Here is a 21,115-nt window from a genome sequence, read left to right as displayed (position 1 = left end):
TAAAAATGTATCTTCAAAACGAGAAGTTTTATCAACGATAGCCAAGCTATTTGACCCATGTGGATGGCTGGCACCAGTGGTCGTCGTAGCTAAGCTAATAATGCAACAAATCTGGCTAGACAAAATTGACTGGAATGATCAATTAAAGCCAATAACTCAGATAAACTGGAACAATTTTGTTAAAAATAGCAAAGATATTGAGTATCTCAAAGCTCCTCGATGGATTCAATACACGCTAGATGGTTCTGTAGAGATTTATGGATTTTGTGACGGAAAGCGCGTATGGAGCCACTCTATACCTTAGGGTGGAAAATACTGACCATGAAACACATATATACTTATTTGCAGCAAAGTCTTGTGTCGCTCCTATTAAAAAACTATCAATACCCAGACTTGAGTTATGCCGGGCAGTATTATTATAAAAATTGCCAAAATCCATTGTAAATAGCCCACAAATATCAAAATATTCGACACAGTTTTGGACACACTCTACCATCGTCTTAGTATGGCTAAAAAAGACTCGCTGTCATTGGAGCACATTTGTTGGATAATGTTGGACAAGAAAATTTGAGACATGTTGATTCGGAAACTAATCCAGGTGATATTGCGAGCCGTGGATATTCGCCTACAGAGCTAAAGATTGGTGATCTCTGGTGGCAGGGACCTCAATGGCTCAGAATGCCGAAAGACCGTTGGCCATCATATGATATCCCAAATGACACAAATTTGAAAGCCAAAACGGCAAAAGTCATGACACTTTTCGCGGAAAGAGATGAACCTTTAACCTTTCTGCTCCTTAGCTAAAGTTAGTCGATCATATACATATGGTCTAAGACTCTGGAAAAATACTGGAGCAAATGGGCAACATCTTCGCATCTCATCAAAATACCTTACAGCAGATGAAATCCAAAATTGAAAACGATCTTGCATAATTCGCACATAAAAATTCGTTTATGCCGACGAATATAATTCACTATTGAAAAGAGCTCAAATTTCTCCTTCAAGTCCACTGTTAGCACTCAATCTGTTTCTAGACTCAAAGGGTATTATTAGAACAAATTACAGATTGGTACAATCGCCAGCCCTTACATATAGCGAATATCATCCAATAATACTACCACATGGCGCAAAACTAAGCAACTTGTTAGCCGTATTTACTCATAAGATTACCTTACACGTTGGTAATCAATTAATGACCCGAGCATTAAGGTCTGAATTCTGGATAATTGGACTCAGGTCGCTAGTCAAACAAACCATACGTAAATGTCGAATTTGCTTAATTCATAAAAAAAACAAACATAAACCCAAATAATGGCTTCGCTACCACCCGAACGTAGTTTTCTTTCTCGACCCTTCACAAACGCAGGGGTAGATTTTGTAGGACCCTTCAACATTAAAAGTTACTCTGGAAGAACCTGCTTTATTACAAAAGGCTACGTTTGCCTTTTTGTCTGTTTCGCCACTAAGGCTATAATTTAGAACATATTTATTTATGTATACATTTAGAACATATTTGTCGACATATGTCTTTCTTGCCGCTTTTTTTAGGTTTAAAAGTCGGCGAGGTTGTCCATCTTGTATATTTTCTGACAACGGAATTAGCTTTGTGGGAGAGGTTGATCTATTAAAGCGAGATAGATTAGCTTTCATGAAGAGTATTCCAAATAGCACAATTCAAAATAACTTCGCACAAAATCTTACTTGGAAATTTATTAGAATCTTGATGACTGATTTGAGCTAAACTCGCGCGGTGCTCCCACAGATTTTTTGTAATACTTGTATTCGGAACTAAATTTGGTACCAAATAATTCGTTACGTCGTTTTAAGATGTGGGATGATTTGAAAAAATATTCGTTCTGCATTTGGAACTGTACAATTATCTAACGACATACGAACAGATTTATATACGCTCACTAATTTCTAATATCCTGTTGCAATTCTAACTAGTTTTTTTGCGTTTTAATTAACATGTTTTCAAATTTCATAAGGTACATAATATTTACTGGGTGTTTAAAAATAGTACCATGCAACACACTTTCTCCCACTCAAAAATTCTTGAAATATACTTTATGATTAATTCCAAAATATTTGACAGTTAAACAGTAATCCGATTCATTATCTTCTGAAATTGCCGAAGGGTTAAAAAGAGATAACAAAATTTGAAATTGACGGCCATGAATTATTTCAGCTGACGATTTGCCAAATTTATTTGGAGTTTTTCGATAGGTAGTAGGATACGCTAAAAGTGAACTTTATAAGTTACTGCCCCCAACCTATTGTTTCTTCAACAACGTTTTGTATGTTCTGACAAATCTTTCAGTTTGACCATTGAAACGAAAAGGCGATATTGTTATTGGACGAAAAGGCGATATTGTTAAATGTTGAATTCCATTGGCTTCACAAAAATTTTTGAGTTCTTCGGTTGTGAATTTTGTTCCATTGTCTGTAATGATAGTTTCATGCAAACCATCAATTGAAAATTAACTTTGCGAATTAAGTGTATGTTTTCATCTCACACACATAAGGGTAATGGCAACATGGACTAAGAAATCAACCATACTGCATTGTTTGATAGTCCACCAAAGTCTAAAGGTATTCTCTGCCAAGGTGCAAGGTGCAAGGGCCAAGGATAAAACTCTTTTGGTGGATCAGGGCTACAACTGATGCAGGAGCGACAAACGAACACTTATTTGCTTACCACTCCCCAATGTCATTCATGAAACAAATTTAAAATTTTTAATTTAAATAATTTTGGATTTATTAATTATTAATTAGCCTTTAAATTGTGTAAGATTGAGCCGTTGACGAATCTGTGAATTTTCAGGCCAATTTTTTAATTATCTGATAAAGTTTTAGATGCGTAAGCTTTAGGACGCTTTGATCTATCGGGGAATTTATGTGAAATCACCGCACCAACACCGTATGATGATGCATCTGATGCTAGCACTATAGGTAAATTTTCATCGAAATGTACTAAATGAAGTATATTTACCCGTTGCCGTTTTAATTATTGAAATGCATCTTCTTGTTGACGTTCCCAAACAATTGGCGCGTTTTCTTTACAAAGTACATTAAGTGGACCACAAAAAGTAGAATAATTCTTAATGAAACTGCAATAGTAATTAACATTTTCCATAAAAGGTTGCAGTTCGAAGCATTCTTGCTTGCATTCTGTATCTGTCTCCGAGGAGTAAATGACAGATACATTAATCACGTGTCCAAAATATTAAACTTTCGGTTGCACAAACAAACCTTTCTCTTAAGTTCTCAAAATGTTCTTCTCGTAATTATTATATCATCTAGATAATTAATGCAGCCTGGAAAACCAGTGATTACTTGCTCGATCAGGCGCTGGAAAATAGCATGAGCATTAGCCACGCCAAATGGCAATCTTTCATTTTGAAATAAACCCAACGGTGTATTAACCACCAATAGTGATTTTTATTATGCATGTAGGCATCCGATAAATTTGCCTTTGAAAAGTATTTACTGTTTCTTAATTTTGAAAAAGGTCTCGAGCAAGAGGAATAGGATATTGCTCAATATCCATTTGTGGGTTTATTATAACTTTGAAGTCTGCACAAACTCGAATCTTGTTGTTTGGCTTCGGAACGATAACAAATGGCTATATTTAATAGGTTTCCATAAACCCAGTGCTATCAAACGCTCTGCTTCTTCCTTGAAAGATTCTATTGAAGCATAGGAAATTGGCCTGGGTTTATAAAGTTTTGGTCTTTCGTCGGATTTTATCGAAATGTGACCTCTCATAGTCTTGCATAACCCAAGATCGTTCGTAAATAATTCGCTAAACTCATTACAAATTGATTTAAAATTTATATTTTCTTCCACTTTGGGGATCTGTGTTGCCATAAATTCATCTTACCAATTCAGTCCAAATATATTCGAACATTGCACAGAATCCGCTACAATAAGTTCTAACTGTTTGCGCTTATTTTGAATTTGAACATCAACTTCCAACGAATCTAATGCTGGTAACTGGGTATTTAAATATCCAAAGAGTCTTACAGTATATGGCTTAAGGGCTGGGTTACCTAAGGATTTGTAGAATTCCAATCCAACAACAAAACGCGTAGCTCCCGCGTCATTTCCGTTGACGTCGCATGAAATTATCACCATTTCTTCTTCCATTGATTCATTGTTGTTATTACCATCGGATACTGACTCATCTAATTCTCGAATATAATGTTGGGATTTTTGTTTTGATCTACAAACTGATGCAATATGTCCTATTTTCTTGCGAATATATCGTTGTGCTTTTAGGTATCTACAATTCCTCTTATCGTGGTTTATAAAACAACCGATACATGTTGGCCACTTGTGTTGTGCTAACTGCATTTCCTCCCCATTATTTTGACATTTTTGATTCGTTTTAAAGCGAATATATCATTTACCGAAATGAAAAAATCGAAAGTAAAACAATATTTTCTAAAGTCCCGAGTGAAGTACAACCCTTACACATACATTTTTACCAATAGAGTTATATATAGGCAACATATGCCTATACAGCACATAGTCTATTCCTAGATGTTCCTGCTGGAATGTTGTTAACATGCACCATGTTAACAGGAATATGTGTGGGATTGTACTTAACAAGCCTCTGAGATTGACATTACAGAGAAAATATCATTCTCTTGTACATGCGCTATTCGTTTACTCTTGCAGCTGCACTTTTTAAGCAGCATTGTCAACTCCATGAAAGTACTTTCAGTGAAGGATGGAAGAAACAAAAATATTAACATTTTTTAAGTAATATAAGTTCAATCATGATCATTTATATTTTTTATTTTGCATACATTCTAATTGTCCATGTGGTCACCCTTCTGTTACAAATAAATGCTGCAATATATATGATTTGCTTTGCGGTAGCAGTTGGAGAAAGAATCAACTGTTTTTCGATATATTTGAATGAGAGGTATATATTCTTTGTTTTCTTTTTATATGTTTATTTTCTATCTTATTACTTCCACTTATTGTACTTGATTTTCAAATAGCTATATTCACTTACATTGTAAAAAATAGCCCTCAAAACACATAATAGTGCATGGGTTTTAAATGTTTTTTGTGTATTTTTTTGATGGTAACAATAGTTATTACACCACTTTATGGAATTGGGAATGATATTGCTTCAGACATGCCTCCATTTCATTTTTTAAAGATGTTGTTTATTATTGAGTTCGTTTGTAATAAAAAAGAACATTGTTTCTAAATAGAATAGATATAGAATAGATTGAATTGTGTAGCTTTGGTATGTTTACAACTTCTTGTAATCTACCAAGAATATTTATTTTTGCTTGCTATTTATATTTCATTACAATTTCGATGTCATTAAAAATAGCATTTAAAGTGAAGTAAGCAATAAATTACTTCAGCCAATAACCAATGCAATGTGAAACTAATCGAGGTTATTGGCCTGCATAAAGCGAACAATAAATATATAGGTCAGTTATATGCTGACATTGAATAAAATTATAATAATAAAAAAAGTAAAAATATATATATAAAATATGTTCTTTTCAACCTTCTCCCCCACGTTGAACGAGGAACGCTGAAGAAACTGTCTGGCCAATGACGTATGAGGATGAGACTGACAGCCTGGGAATAGGTGTAGGGTTGACGTTATTGTTGGAAGTTCTGTTGTGGCGAAACTTGACAGTGACGTATATAGTTACTCCAATTGGAAAGCAAAGAGCTAGACGGTATGATGGTGAATGACCGTCGATTTCATTAGTTGTGGAAGGTGTCCGATTTCAATAGTTTTTAGCTGCTGGTGTAAGGTGAGAAGTTCAGCAGCATGCGTTTCATAGGTGCTGTTAAAGTGTTTTGTTCCATTTGTCTCCAAGTTTGGTGAAAAAGTATTGAAAATTGTGACCCTTTGTGGGTGAGGTACCAAAAGGGGTTCAGATATTTAGCATATTCACAACAGATCTTGTGTTAGCATAAATGTTTGTATGTGTGAAATTTGAAGAGAGTTGGATGATTATTTCGTTTTCTTTGAGCGTTTTCTTTTTCAAAATCTTGAACCCTATGTGAGGCAGGTAGCAAGAGAAATGATCCGATATCTTTGAAGCAGATCTTGTGTTGATGGTAATTTTGAGATATACCAAGTCTGGAATGGAGTCTGATATTGATTTCGGTTTTTATGAGCTTCATGGATATTCACAATTTTTAATCTTTGTGGGGGAGTTATCAGAAGGAGAGGACCGATATATCTCATCTTCGCAGTGGATCATGTGTTAGCAAAAATGTTTGTATGTGTGAAATATGAAGAGAACCTAATACTTATTTCGGATTTTATAAACGTTTCGGTTATTCAAAATTGTTACTCTTTGTGGGGGATGTACCACAAGGAATGGTCCGAACTCTACCGTCTTTATTACAGATCCAGATGTGCCAAGTCTAAATGGAATCGGATGTTAATTTTGCGTTTTATGAGCTTAATGGATATTGAAAATTCCGCCCTTTTATTGGGGAGGTATGATAAGGAGCGGACCGATATATTCCGTCTTACTACCAGATCTTGGCTTCGTAACAATAGTAGGATGTATAAAATTTGAAGACAATGGGACTCTTACATCATACTTTATAAGAGTTATAATTATATATATATATATATATATATATACATAATTATATATATATATATATATATATATATATATACATAATTATATATATATATATATATATATATATATATATATATATATATATATATATATATATATATATATATATATATATATATATATATATATATATATATATATATATACATATATATATATATATATATAATTATAACTCTTATAAAGTATGACACGTCCACTCACGGTGGTGGTGGCCCGTGACAGCCTCAGCAGTTCCAAAGGAAGCTGACAACTCTTCAGGCTCAGGATTGAAGAGGGATCGGTCTACGGAGGAACAACATCCTGAGGCAAAGAAGGCATATACGGCTCCGGCCTTTCAGCCGAAACCTACAACTTCCGTGCCGTCAGTCAACAAGTCGAATGTGACCAAACCGACCCTACCAGCCCCTACAAGCTCTAAGCCTGGAAAATACCACAAGGGAGATTTCAAGCCACAACCGGCAAGCCGAACAGGACGGAAGAGGAAGTATTCCCAGACGATCTACCTAGACAATCTTTGAGTAGCAATCATCGACAAGGCTAAACCGGAAGGTAAAACCAGCGAGAGTCGATGGCTGCTACTCGAAGATCGTCTGAGGGAACTTGTCTTTATGGGTGAGGGAGATCCGAAAAGAAAGAAAAGGAATTCCTAGTCACCACTGGCTTTCGCGAGCTTTGGTAAGGCTGCGACCTGGCGGCTGTATCCTTAAAGGATATTCCCTGCCGTAGCTTGGGTGCAACCACCATCTGTGGATCCGGCACGCATCCTGACAATACTCCGCAAACAAAACCCCAACCTCAGAACAGACAACTGGCGTCCTGTCAGTTCAAGCACTGAGGGAGGTGGCCTGGTCATCAAGGTATCTATTAATAAGAATGGCCAGGAGTACCTTCATGCTCGTGGGGGCAAGCTGCATTTCGGCGCCGGTTGAATCCGTTTCCGGCTAACGCCGTTGCATTAGGAGGAAGGAAACAGCAGCTACTTAGCATCATGCCGAACTCGTCCTATCCCTCACGAAAGCCGAAGTAGACATAGCCCTGGTTCAGGAACCCTATATGTACAACAATAGGGTAACTGGACTAGGGAGTGAGCAGTAAGTCTCTTACGCAGTCTCCAATGGTGATAAGGTCAGGATTGTTGCCAAAAAGAGTTTAAATCTTATCTTCCTTAGCAACTACAGTGGAGGAGATACTACGGTGGCGAGAATAGAAACTAAATCCGGGAGGGTTCTCATATTCATTTCTCTCTACCTACCATACGAGCGACCAGAACCACTTGGCCACGAAGAAGAGGAGCTGCTTACAGATCTGGTTGACAAAGGGAATCTGATCATGGGCTGTGGTGCCAACGCCCACCACTCCATTTTTGATTTTATCTTGAAATATAATTTAAATTTATGTAATAGGGACAATGATTCAACATTTCAAATCAAATACAGGGCAGAGGTAATTGACCTCACCATCACAAAAAAAGATTAATCTCTTATACAAGACTGGAAAGTTTATTCTGAGTGCTCATTTTCAGATCACCGGAAAATAGTTTTCAAAATCTCAGTAGAGGGCATTCATCAGAAACCTCGTAGAAACCCAAGAAGGCAAATTGGGATAAATTTGCGGATCTGCCCATACCATGGCTTCACTGTTTCGACATCTTGGTCTTAACTTCAACCCTCGATATAGAAAACTCCACAAATGCGATAACGAATGCCTTGCTTGACTGCTATGAAAAAGTCGGTCCGCTAACCCACCCAAGCAAGAAATGCCAACCAGTTTGGTGGAGGGATAGAAGACAACTGTACAATAGGGCCGACAAGACCAAACTACGTACGGACTGGGATGCCTATAAGACAGTACAACAGTGAAATTAAGAAGACCAGGCGCACATCTTGGGTATGCTTCACCGAGTCGGTAGAATAGAAAACAACGATGCCTCCAGATTCCGTAAAGTCCTTTCTAAGGATCCTAAATCCATAGGAAGTATAAAACGGACTGATGGCACCACTCTGGACTAGAGACTCTCAATCTGCTAGCCAGCATCCACTTCCCCGGCTGTGCTGACACGGTAAGCAATCGGAAAACCGATCAAGTGTATATACGGTTACGGACCAAAATCTGGCCGACAGAATTGTAAGCTTATCCAAAATTAAGTGGGTTATAGACACATTTAAGCCTTTTAAATCCCCAGGGCCAGACGCCATTATTCTTGCTATGATCCAGCATGTCTCAGTGGCAATGTCCCCAATCCTGGGGGAGATTTTCAAAGCTTGTCTGTGTCTATCCTACATCCCGGAATCATGGAGGGAAGTCACAGTTACTTACGTCCCAAAAGCAGGGAAACCGAGTCACGCACTTTCCAAGGACTACAGACCGATAAGTCTCTCATCCTCCCTAATATAAACACTAGAAAGGCCTGTTGACATAGAGATCATATCTCTACCAAGACCGTCATCAGCACTGCTCAGCATGGCTACATGAAAGCTAAATCTGTTGAAACAGCGCAACACGATGTCGTAGGGTACATAGAGAAGAACATGAATGGGTCCTTGTTTAACTTGGCTGCCTTCCTCGATATTGAGGGAGCCTTCAACAAAGTCACCCTAGAATCCACTTATAAATTACTTCACAGAAAAAAAAATTGTAGCCATTTGATAAAAAAATTCCAAAATCCAATTAAATTTTTATTGATTTTTGGCCGATAACAATAATATTCATATTTACAATCGCCGATAAAAAAATTGTAATAGTCGTTCGAAAATATTTCGATAAAGAAATTCTCATATTAACTAAAAATGTTGTTGAATTTTATTTTTTTTTTCAATTGATAAAATATTTGTCATATTAACAAAATGGTTATCAATTTTTTCATTTTTTAATTTAAAAAAGTATTTTCACATATACAAAAATGCTTGTCGATTTTAATTTTTTAATTTGATAAAAAATTTAGCAAATATACAATCAGGTTTGGTAAATGTGAAAGCAAAATTCGAACAAGAAATTTTCATGTAGGCAAAACCTTTGTTGGTTTTTTGTGAAATACAAACCCAAAAAATATATACATACACACATTTATGTATATATGTTATGTATGTGTCTCGTATGACAACAACAAGAAAAAACAACGAAGTAATTTATTTAATGAACATACAATTTTGGGTTTATTTTTATATAATTCATAGAATAAGAATATATATTTATATACAAAGGGAATGGAATGATCTTTTAATTTTTGCATTGAAATATATAATTAATTAATAAGTGAATATAAAACGAATCAAGTCTTACAAATGGTGTGATTTACATTTTAGTTTTTACGTTAAATTTAAAATTTCATTTTGTATCATAGCGATTTTTGGACATTTCTTGTCAGATTTAATTTCATAGAAAAAGGTTTGAATAAAGTTGTAAAAAATATTAGATTCGTCGGGAAATTCTAAATTAAATACAAAAAATATTTTAAACAACAAATCTACAGCCGTTAAAACTTTTAAAATTGGAAAACGTATTCCATCGAAATAAATGTATATTTGTTTATTTTGCGGTTCATTTTGCGGTTCTCCCGTAACAAGCAGTAGAGGCTGGATATTGGTATTGCGCAGTTTCAACAGTTCCACTTTTAAATCCATTTCTTTGTTGTTTTCGGCAATAAGAGCAAAAGAATTTTGTGAGTCAGGTATTTTTGCGCCAGTTTTGTCTGTTATTTGCTTTTGTTGTGGTGGAAAAATATGGTGCAAATTCCAAAATATTAAGAAAATTTTTGATTCTGAAATGAAATGGTAAAAAATTAAAAGATACGTGTATTGTGAATTAAATTAAAACTCGCCTTACCTTCGTCGTATTTATCGATATTTATTACCAATTTGGATTAAATTTTAGATGATATTAAGTGCCAGATTTTCCTCTCGTAAAGTGGCCACTTTAAAATAAGATTACAGGATTTAGGGTATTTAAGTGAAAAATCTATATCGATCTTTGGGAGAAAAAAAATATTCATAAATTAGTTTTTATCGAAATAAACAATTTACTTACCAAACTAATTCCAGAAGGCTTTTTGTACTCCGGCCAACTTTTCAAAAGTCATTTGTGCTCTCTGAATGTTCAATTTGAGAAAATCTAAGCTGAGAACATTTTCTCCAGTAAATATCGAATTCGTCAGCTGTAGTGTTTTCGTTTCGAATACAACGGAGAGCGAAATCTGACTCAGCTTCTGGAACTAAATAATAATGATAAATATTGAAAAATAAATAATATATATAAATATTTATATATTCGTATATGAATAAAGTTGTATTTACCAAATTTTTTTGCTTTCGGTCGTTTTATTTACAGATCCACAAATAGGTTCATTCTCCTTCGTTAGACTTTTGGTATATCGTTTTAAATTGTATATTTTATTATACAATCTACCCCTTTTTCCCGAAGTGTAATAATCCTAAATGAAATTAAATTTAAAGCTTATTTTGAAAGACTATAATTTTGGCATAAAAATCCAGCACTTACCTTCGACTCCGTTGGAAATAGCACACAAATTTGATTTTCTATTTCATCACTATCCGCAAGTGAGCAAGGATATCCCTTAGACTCAATATACTTAGCAAGTGTGTTGATAAGTAAGTTGCGCTGTTGCTCGTTAAAAAGATTATGCTTTGCATAATGCTTTAAAAGCAATCTCCCATTCTGTGAATCCATCAGCATATCCTTTACTGATGGAACTGGTTTTTTGACTAAACCACAATCAGTGAATTCCAAAGTGGTATTTGTTTTAGGGGTTTTTTCTGCATTGTTGGATTCTAGTTGCCACTGTGTTAAATTCTTTTGAAATATCGCCATATCTCCTACTGCCAATCCCTGAAATAATATTTCTATTTGCCGTGGTGTCAATATACTTAACACTTCATGAGTAATACGGTGTTCTGAAATGCAAAGAAACAGTACATAAATAGAATTAGTTAATGAAATATAACTAAGAATTAGAGTTACCTACCGATAAAGTGGTTCTGTAAGTGTTCCAGCTTCCATATTTTTAATAAATTTTCAATGTTGTCATCGGCTGTAGACGTTTTCAACTTCTATGGAATAATATAATAAAATTCTTTAGGTTTAATATATTCCCTGTTAGTAGCTGTTGTTAATATATTTGTTGGGGGACCCGTTATGTCATTTACGTGTAAAATTACGAAATTGTCAATATATTCTAAAAATCGGAACGCCCCAAAATGGGGGTCGTAGACAGTGTGAGTTTTTTTGCAGTACACAAAAACGTCATTGCTGGTTTCAATTATACAAACCATTGCGAATATTTCTCCTTTTATTGTACACACAAATGACGAATTGTCGTACTTTTAGCCCAATATTACTGCTTCAGCAAACAAATTAAATGTGTCGTATTTCAATTTATGTAATATGTTTTTTTCAATATTTTTGTCAAAAATCCTTTTTCTGAAAACACTATTTTCCGTGAATTTGTCATTTAGCAAAAAATTAGCAAATTTCATTTGATGCTTAAAAGAAAACGATTTTGGAATATTTTTGCGAGATGTAATTATATGTGAGTAAATTTTGAATTCTCTGTGCTTTCCTTCATATCTAAAATTCCAGATGTTTCGCAAAGGTCCAGATTTTTTTAAAATGGTAGGATAGTGAGTTAATATATGAAATTTAGGAGTCAGTGGGCACTTAAATAACGTCACAAATTCTTTATTAACTATTTCTATATCTGTATTTATATTTGATATAAGGTTTTCGTCTATATGAAAGCATAAAAGTTCATTTACCAATCTCAAGAAATTTAGAACATATGTATATACAACATCGTTTTGGGGTATATGCTCCCCAATTAACATAGGGAAATAGTAACAAAATGACATAATCTGTCTTGCTGATAATTTCAACTTACCACTTTCTATTTCCTTCAGTGATATTTTTATCTTTTCTGTGCCCTTATCATTTGTACAGTAAGAGAATGATGCCAGCCTTAAATTAATTTCGTCAATGCTCACATATTGCATTGTTTTTATGAAATAAATCAATGATTTGCATAAAATCAGGTGGGCTATCCCCTCGAAAATGTCATGCATGATGTCTACATAATAATTTTCTGTGGCGTGAAATGATATTCCACATTTAAATTGCAGTATGCTGATATACCCGATTCTGAGATTTCATTTCTCTCAAATGACAAAGCATAATTTCTCCTATTTCTCATTACAGCAGGATTTTCTTCGCCTGTCTTCTGTGATTCTGTTTTATTCATTAAACAAAATCGGCAAAATTTTTTTGCCGAAAATGATTTTTGAAAACCTAATGAAATGTTTAAACCTAAATTATCTCCTAAAACTAAGCCTAGTATGAAATGGACTTTTACTGTCCCATTTTTTGTATTTATTTCTATGCCCTCAGTTTCTAGTGATGAAATTTTTTGTACAAGTAAAGTATAACAGCTACTGCCGTATTTTTTAATATCGGCTGCAAGCACTGATGCAGCCAAAAATACTTCATTAATGTTTGAGGATTTACTTGGAATGCAAGGGAAACTGTAATAGAAGTTACAAACAGAATTTTTAGTCGATTTCGAACCTAGAGAATTGTTAATTCCGAAATCGTCCAGGTACAAAAAATATGGAACTAGAGTCTCTTTGGGGTACATCATTTTTTTTTTTTTTTTGCTTCCATAACTCACCCTGCGCAAAATTTTCAATTTCTTGTTTATTTTCAGTATGTTTATTGTGTGTTAAAACATCTTCAAGGAAATTATTTTTTTCAAAATTTTTTTTTTAAATTGAAAATTGGCATTATCATGGCTTTTGATTTCGGATCATTTTCGATATTGAAAAATGTTGCCTCTGCAAGCAAACCCATATCTTTTGACACTTTAATGAGTTTATGCTCTGAATTAACTCCCTTAAAAATGTCTTTAACATCATCAAACATTGCAGGTACTATATCTTTACTTACACCGGCATTTTGAAGACTAAGTTCAATAAACTTGATAAGTGGATCTAATAAGAATTAATCAATTAACTTTTGAATAGAAATTATGTTTGAGCGAGAAATATGATTAAAGAAATGCAACCGAATCAGAAATAAACTAATTGAACGGCGGATTTCACCCAAGTTTTCCTTGTAAATCCTTTCGCTTCCGCTAATACACTCATTCATACTTTCTATTTCAATTTCCTCCCCATTTACCTCTACGATGTTGGACTCAGGTTCAACAATGTTTCCCGTGTTATAATACTCTGTCCTCTTACTACTGCGTCCATGTCTAAGAACATGCCTTTTATAACTCCCTTTTGAACCAAAGGTTAAAAAACACTCATTAAAATGACACATAAAAGTTGTTCCAGCCGGACAGTAATGGGTTTTAATGTGAGTAAAAAGACTGTCCGATATTGGAAATATTTCCTCACAGAAAGGGCATTTTACTGTACTTACATTATTTTCCATTTTTACGCATTCACAGGAACTTTTTTTCACTTTTTAAAAATCACTATTCACTTTTTTAGCACACTCAACGGGACGAAAGTCTAAAGCACACTGAATGCATTTACCAAAATACAACATCATCAAATCAAACACCGTAAGATTTCAACAAACAACAAGAAATATATACGAATTAAAAACAACAACAACATCTACCAACGCAATAACTCCTTGCTTCCTCCCTGAAATAACTCCTCGTCCCGCCGATACATCAGCACCAGAAACAAATTCTAACGTTCGCAAAGAACAAAACAACGCATGCATGCTCTCTGAAATAACTCCTCGCCCCGCCGATACATCAGCACCAGAAACAAATTCTAACGTTCGCAAAGAAAAAAATCCCAACGCATAAATGTTCTCTGAAATAACTCCTCTCATGAATGATTCCTCGCCCCCGCCGGTACGTCACCACCATTCAGAAATTCTAATGCTCGTCAGAAAAAGATCATTTCATGCATTGCATTTTTCTCATGGTTGTTTTGTTGAGAGGGCAAGCGGGAAAATAGGTGTGTTGCTAATTGTTGTTGGGATGAGTTTCTTTTTCTTTGCATAGAAACGGGAATAAACTTGTGTTGCTAATTGTTGTAGGGATGAATTCTTTTTCTGGCGAGCATTAGCATTTCTGAATGGTGGTAACGTAACGGCGGGGCGAGGAATTATTCATGAGAGGAGTTATTTCAGAGAGCATGCATGCGTTGTTTTTTTTTTTTTTCTTTGCGAACGTTAGAATTTGTTTCTTTTGGTGATTTGCAGGCAGAAGCGAATATTTATTTCTTGTATATATTGGTTGGTCTTTGAATTCGATTATGATTGTATCCATTTTTTTTCTGCTGTTGATGGTCATGTATTTTATTTTTTCACACTTGTATATTTACGTACATACATACATATGTTATTGGTGAGATGTATATACATACATACAAATCAATTTTTGTTCAAATTTACTAGATTTATTAGATATTAGATTTTTGCAATATGTTCTAATAAAATTGCTTGTAATAAATACAACAAAGAAGTTCTTTAACAGCAAGTGTCGATGTTGGCACATAATATTACAGCTCTCCCACAAAAAAGACCTGCCAATTCTCAGTATTTTAACGGATTTAAACTAAATGTGTGTCTCTATACGCAAAAAAAAAAAACTAAGTTTGCTATCGATTTTTACAAACAATTTAACAAAGTATTTTGTAATAAAGTAATAAACAATAATATGGCATATTACAAAAAATAATATTAAAAATGGTCTAACAAATTTAATAAACTTTTTGGTCAAACTTGTTTGTTGATGACCTTTTTTGCAAATTGTTGGTGTTCGATAAAGATTTCCCACTACGTTTGAAATATTTTATCGACATTTTTTTGTCGAATGGTGATGAAGCTTTTAATCAAAATTTTCGGTGTGTCTTTTTTTTTCTGTGTTCTAAAACTTAGGGCACCCCAACTTCTCATAGATTTGATTGATACGATGCTTATTAGCAGAACTATCAACTCGAGCATTGGGGAATCATTCGTCTTGAAATCTGTCGCTAGGGGGTGTCTTATCAACATTACTCTGGCTTCTGGTTATTAACAACATACTCATAGATCTAGAGAAAAGGGGGACAAAGGTAGTCACATACACTGATGATGCCGTCCTTTTGATTGCTGGGAAATTCCTGCAAACAATCACTAATCTGATGCAGGGAGCTCTAGTCACCCTATCAAGGTGGGCGCATCGCAATGGACTAGGCGTAACCCATCAAAGACAGAGCTCGTACTCTTTACGAAGAAACGTAAATATCCTTCATTTATATCACCGATGCTAGATAGAGTCACGTGAAACCTCGCATCAAAGGACACATACCTTGGTAGCATCCTCGACCGCCAGCTAACTTGGAAGAGGAACACCGAGGAACGAGCAAAGAGAGGATTGATCGCACTCTATTCTTGTAAGAACCCCATAGGTAAAAGCTGGGGCCTCAAACAACACATCATCAAATACGTGTATGAGTCAATTGTTCGTCCCATTCTATCCTATGGATCTCTAGTCTGGTGGCATTCCCTGGAGAAGTCAACTTACTTACGACACATTGACAAAGTTCAAAGAGCCGCATCCTTACTAATAACGGGTGCCTTCAGGAGCACTCCTCAAGCAGCACTGGACACCCTACTGTGCTTAAGTCTACTGAACATACATGTTGAGGAACAGGCATTCAGGAGTGCTCTTCGAAACAGAGAACTAAACGAATGGCGCAGTCAACCCTTTGGACATTCTGCGATTTTAAGACGTGTTAGGAATGTGGGAGTGATAGGCAATACAAGAGACTATATTTCACCACGGTTGAGCTTTGACCCACCTGACATACACATACCTAACAGAGACGCCTGGGCCCGTAACACCCCACCTTTCCACGGCATAGCTGTTTATACCGACGGCTCAAAGATGGACTGTGGAACGGGAGCTGGTGTCTTCTGTGATACCCTTAATGTTCGTGAATCCTACAAGCTTGGAAACGACTGTAGCGTATTCCAGGCGGAAATATTTGCGGTCAAAAAAGCCACAGACCAGCTGGTTACGAGGAATACTGAGGCTAGCGGTCCGGTGACTATATACGTCGATAGGTTCCTCGCTTCATTTCCAGCGCACAATGTTCACCAAAATCTCCGAATACGAATCCATGGACTATTGTGCCTGGTATAATTGCGAAGTTGCCACTTAAAAATACCAAAGTGTCGATCACCTCAAAGAAGCGCTTCGCCGGGAATTGGTCAAAATACCGCAGAGCAACATTCGGGTAGCGTGTGACAGTTTCATTGGCCGTTTGAAGGCCATAATTCGTGCAAAAGTTGACCAATTCGAACAAATCTTAACTTATTCTAAAAGTTGATGCTATTTCCGATGTGTTTTATATGTAATTTAATTTTTATATATAATATATATAAAATTAAAAAAAAAGTAAACATTTTAGCGTTTGGCTTTGTTGCAGCTTTTTAATCTCACCCTGTATACACTGGCAGTATGCATTGATATCGAAAGCGCTTTCAATAACGTCAGCACAGATATACTCATCCAATCCTTAGACAACTTCCTGGTCGACCGGTCCCTCAGGGACCTATGTTAAGGAATAGAATAGATGGATAACTTGTTGGCAATATGAAGTTAACACAAATAAATTCGTCAAGGAACTCCACAGGGAGGGAGGGAGTATCATCTCTCCATACTACTATAAATAGTCTTCTGAGGACTTTAACCAACGAAGGATTTGAACCAGTCTGCTATCCAGACGACGTTATAATGAGGGAAAAGAACTCTAACTTTTTGTGCAAAAGGGACGAGTCGCATCAATAGTTTGGTGGACAGCAATGGATAAAACGTAATACCAAAATATTAAAGAAAGTCCAACGGATGTGCTACCTAAGCGTTTGTGGTGCAATGAGTACACCACCAACTACGGCTTTAGAGACAATTCTATGTTTATACCCAATAGATATTCAGATACGGCACGAGGCGGCCGTTGCGGTCATAAGGCTCAGAGCAACGGACGAGCGTATAGGCAAAAGCCACGTTACATACCATCAACAAATTTTACAGGTGACAACGGGAGAATCAATGGAAAACTTTGCATTGGATATCGGATACCTGAAACTTCTGTAACTGCCTCATGTAAATCATTAATTCCTACCAGAGACTCGTGAATCGACGGATCCCTATCGCAAATACCGACTGGAAACTGTTGTTATACAGACACTGAGCCGTCTGTATAACAACAGTTTCCATTTGAACTGGCCTAATGATTACACGAGACCGCCTACCATAAACGTCCTAACCGACAGTAAGATCGCTGTGAAAGCTATAACATCCAAAACCGTTAATTGAAAAACTATCAACAACTATTCTCAACACGGCTCAGTACGCATTATATGTGAGTTAGAGATAACAAAACAGGCAGCTAAAGGCGTCACGACTAGAGTTCAAGAAATGGACAAAAAACGCTCATATGGGACAATGAAGGCGTAGAAAAACCCACAAAAATCCTTTGGAGCGACCCCAGTGATATAGAAAAAAATTTTTATTAATAGGTAAGAATGAGATGAGTGGGCCTACAAGCTCTTCTGTGTAAGATAGAATATGCAGATAACTGCATATGCAGGACAATAACATTCCGTTTGAAATCGCTGTCCCTATAAGAATGAAACCATTTCAAACGTACATGAAGCAGGACCGAGAAATGCTATATACGCAATAGCGTATTCAGTTCCATATAGAGAAAGCCAAAAAACCAATTTCACCAACTATCACAACATATATCCACAAGATAAGGACGAACCATGACTAAATTCAAGCTCTTTCATGAATATGACAAATCATCTAAGACAAATTTCCAAATTAGGTCCAAATACCAATGAAACGGCTATTTCTCCACTGTGGTACACTTTTTCCAATTCCCGCGCTTCTCGATGCAGGTTCGGAAAAAGTTTCATTACCAAGCCAATCCCTCAAAAGCTTGTAATTACACTTGAGTTAAACAATTAACATTTTCTGCTTTGGCATTGAAACTCTTGTGGTTCCGAACCTCGCTCAACTTTTGCCCTCGTGACCTATAAAAGCCGAAATCATCGAGGAAGTGCAATATTCTAAATAATCAGGGTCACTCTTCTGTAGACCCGGCAACGACTATCTCCAATTCATTAAAAAGAAAGGCGTTCTAGATGTTATTTGGAGGGGTATTGACATTATTGTAGGTCCCTGCAAGTGACGTCGATTGCTCAATATTGTAGAGTGGAAAAGATTGGTCTAGAGAAAATCCATATAAAAATGGTCGAAATTTCGTCGGTTCTCAAGGACGCAACTTTGGAGACATATGCAACACATGGGTTTACTGTTTTTTTTTTTTTTTTTTCATTGCCCTTTACGCAAACTATATGCGCTCTTCTGGGAGGCATAAATAAAAAGCTCCATCAAAAACAGTCGCTACTCATCATCACTTCACGTTTACTGCTTGCTAAAAATGGAAGCAATTCCATGGTACAATAACGAGGTAAAACAGCTTCCAAGAACCACTTAAATATAATCTTCAGACTTTGCAGCACAATGTGGTGTGGTGTATCTGGTACTACAACCGAATCCTAAAAGAAATGTTGTGTTGAATGGAGTTTCAATTTCTATCGAACACTTGACCAAATACGAACAGTCTCTCTGAAATAAATGAAGACTCGGAAGCTGGATCTATCAGCATCTTGTCAGAGTATCGTATCCAATTTTTGGTATGAATATCATAAACGGACATTGTGTTATAAGCTTAGATTCTTTAGAATCTTGTTCCGCTCAAAAATGATAAAAAAGGTTTAGATTTTTTAGACAACTTTATTCGACAGCTTCAATTTTAAGAATAACTTAACAACAATCTTTCTTGCTACAATGAACTTGAATTTGCTGAGTGAAAATATCCACTCAGCATATGCCACATTTCGCAATGGAATATGTTTCGCAATCGAAAAGCAACGGAAAATTTTTCAGTTGATGCTGCTATTTATAGCTGCGTTTATTTATAATGTCATTTGAAACGTATTTCGTAATAATGTGGTTAATGTTTTCAGTGGATCGTAGGGGTACGAATACGTACCTCCTTCCATTCTGGCCAAGAGATTCTACAAAACTCTTTCATTAGCTTTTTTATTTATGAATTTCCCTTTAATATATAAATTATCGTTGTGATACCGATGACCGTCGCTAGAAATACAATTAAGGAATATGAGATATGTTGATGTTGTCTTAATTCTAAAATTTTTCAATATCCTTAGTGATACTGAGTAAAATATCATTAAATCTTATTTTATTTGCAATTTGTTGTTGTTGTATGTATGAAAATCACATTGTATGTAGAAAAATAAAGGAAAGTATTTTCGCATTGATTGGAAAATATTTAATTTTTTATTGTTATTTACAATTTGAGAACGTAACAATGTACTTTCCATTTAATATATTTAAATACAACTTTTGTTAATTTTGATGTTGCCAGCATTTTTAAAAATAATAGATTCAACATCATATAATTCATATTATGTTGTTATCGTTAAATATTAATTTACAATTTCCTTTTTAGAGTTTTTTCTTCATTATAAGTATAAGATATATTTTTGATATCTACAAATTTTTCAATGGTTTTCTTCTGTTTCGTAAGACTTATGGTTAGGTATAGGGCATGGTAGAAGAATAAAGGTAGGCGCATCGACTCAGCTGCTGGGACAATGAACTGTCAAACTAACTTTGGAATTTAAAATGTTGAATGAAATTATTTAAATTTGTAAAAATTGTTAAAAAAAAAACGTTTATTATGATAACATCTGAATGGCGTCCTATAAGAACACATCTAAAAATCTATTTATTTTTGAAGAAACGTTTACAAATTTTGACATATCCGTGCTTCCAAGCGTTGATGCATCTACCTGTATTCTTCTGCCATGGCATAGGGATAATAATTTTTACAATATATTTTATTTTATGTAGGTATTTTGATTGAAAATATTACACAATTATTATTGCATAATAGTACTCCGATTTACCCGACTACATCTATATTATATTTATCTATTTCTTCACATGTTAATAAAAAGTTAAAAAAATCTACTCTTCCCACAAATGGTTTTTGGAGAATAATGAAATTTGCTCCGTATAACAACATAAAGCAACTAAAAAATCTATATCAAACTTTAGCAGATTGAATATGAGCTGCTAACCATAAAGAGTTCGAAAACGATAATCGTATCTACGCTCCGGAGCGACCCGATTCCTCTCGCCCAGGTATTGTCAACCCAGTGAAAGCAGTTTTATCCGAAGGTTTTAACACAGTGAGCAGCTTTGTCCGACATTATATAAAGCCGTGCACTTCGTCAAGAGCCGATCAAGATTAACTAGAGAACAATCTACCTATTCTTTTAGTACTAAGACTGGCATTTCATCCCGTAGTTGTAATAGTCTAGCTAGTTATGCGTCTAGCTTTTCACCCATT

At 35.3% G+C, this 21,115-nt stretch overlaps 1 protein-coding gene across 1 annotated transcript; it reads right to left on the bottom strand.

Moving 5' to 3' along the window:
• Nucleotides 1-9,942: 9,942 nt before the first annotated feature.
• On the bottom strand, nt 9,943-14,375 carry LOC131805681 (uncharacterized). Its single transcript, XM_059129201.1, has 7 exons — nt 14,079-14,375; nt 11,629-11,713; nt 11,145-11,557; nt 10,940-11,076; nt 10,674-10,857; nt 10,473-10,614; nt 9,943-10,407 (listed from the first exon to the last, which is right to left on the bottom strand). The coding sequence occupies exons 1-5, from the start codon at nt 14,088-14,090 to the stop codon at nt 10,845-10,847; spliced, it is 660 nt and encodes a 219-aa protein (XP_058985184.1). The 5' UTR covers nt 14,091-14,375; the 3' UTR covers nt 9,943-10,407; nt 10,473-10,614; nt 10,674-10,844.
• Between the last annotated feature and the right edge of the window lie 6,740 nt (nt 14,376-21,115).

Source organism: Musca domestica, unplaced genomic scaffold, assembly GCF_030504385.1.
Source record: "Musca domestica strain aabys unplaced genomic scaffold, Musca_domestica.polishedcontigs.V.1.1 6, whole genome shotgun sequence".
In the NCBI taxonomy this organism is placed as follows: domain Eukaryota; kingdom Metazoa; phylum Arthropoda; class Insecta; order Diptera; family Muscidae; genus Musca; species Musca domestica.
This window is presented reverse-complemented; position numbering and strand designations above follow the sequence as displayed.

Bases quoted from the DNA above. Each gene is read 5' to 3' on its own strand.
- LOC131805681 (XM_059129201.1), bottom strand. The intron at 11,558-11,628 runs GTAGGTAACTCT...TTTGCATTTCAG, and splicing joins CTTACAGAACCACTTTATCG to AACACCGTATTACTCATGAA. The intron at 11,077-11,144 runs GTAAGTGCTGGA...AATTTCATTTAG, and splicing joins TATTTCCAACGGAGTCGAAG to GATTATTACACTTCGGGAAA.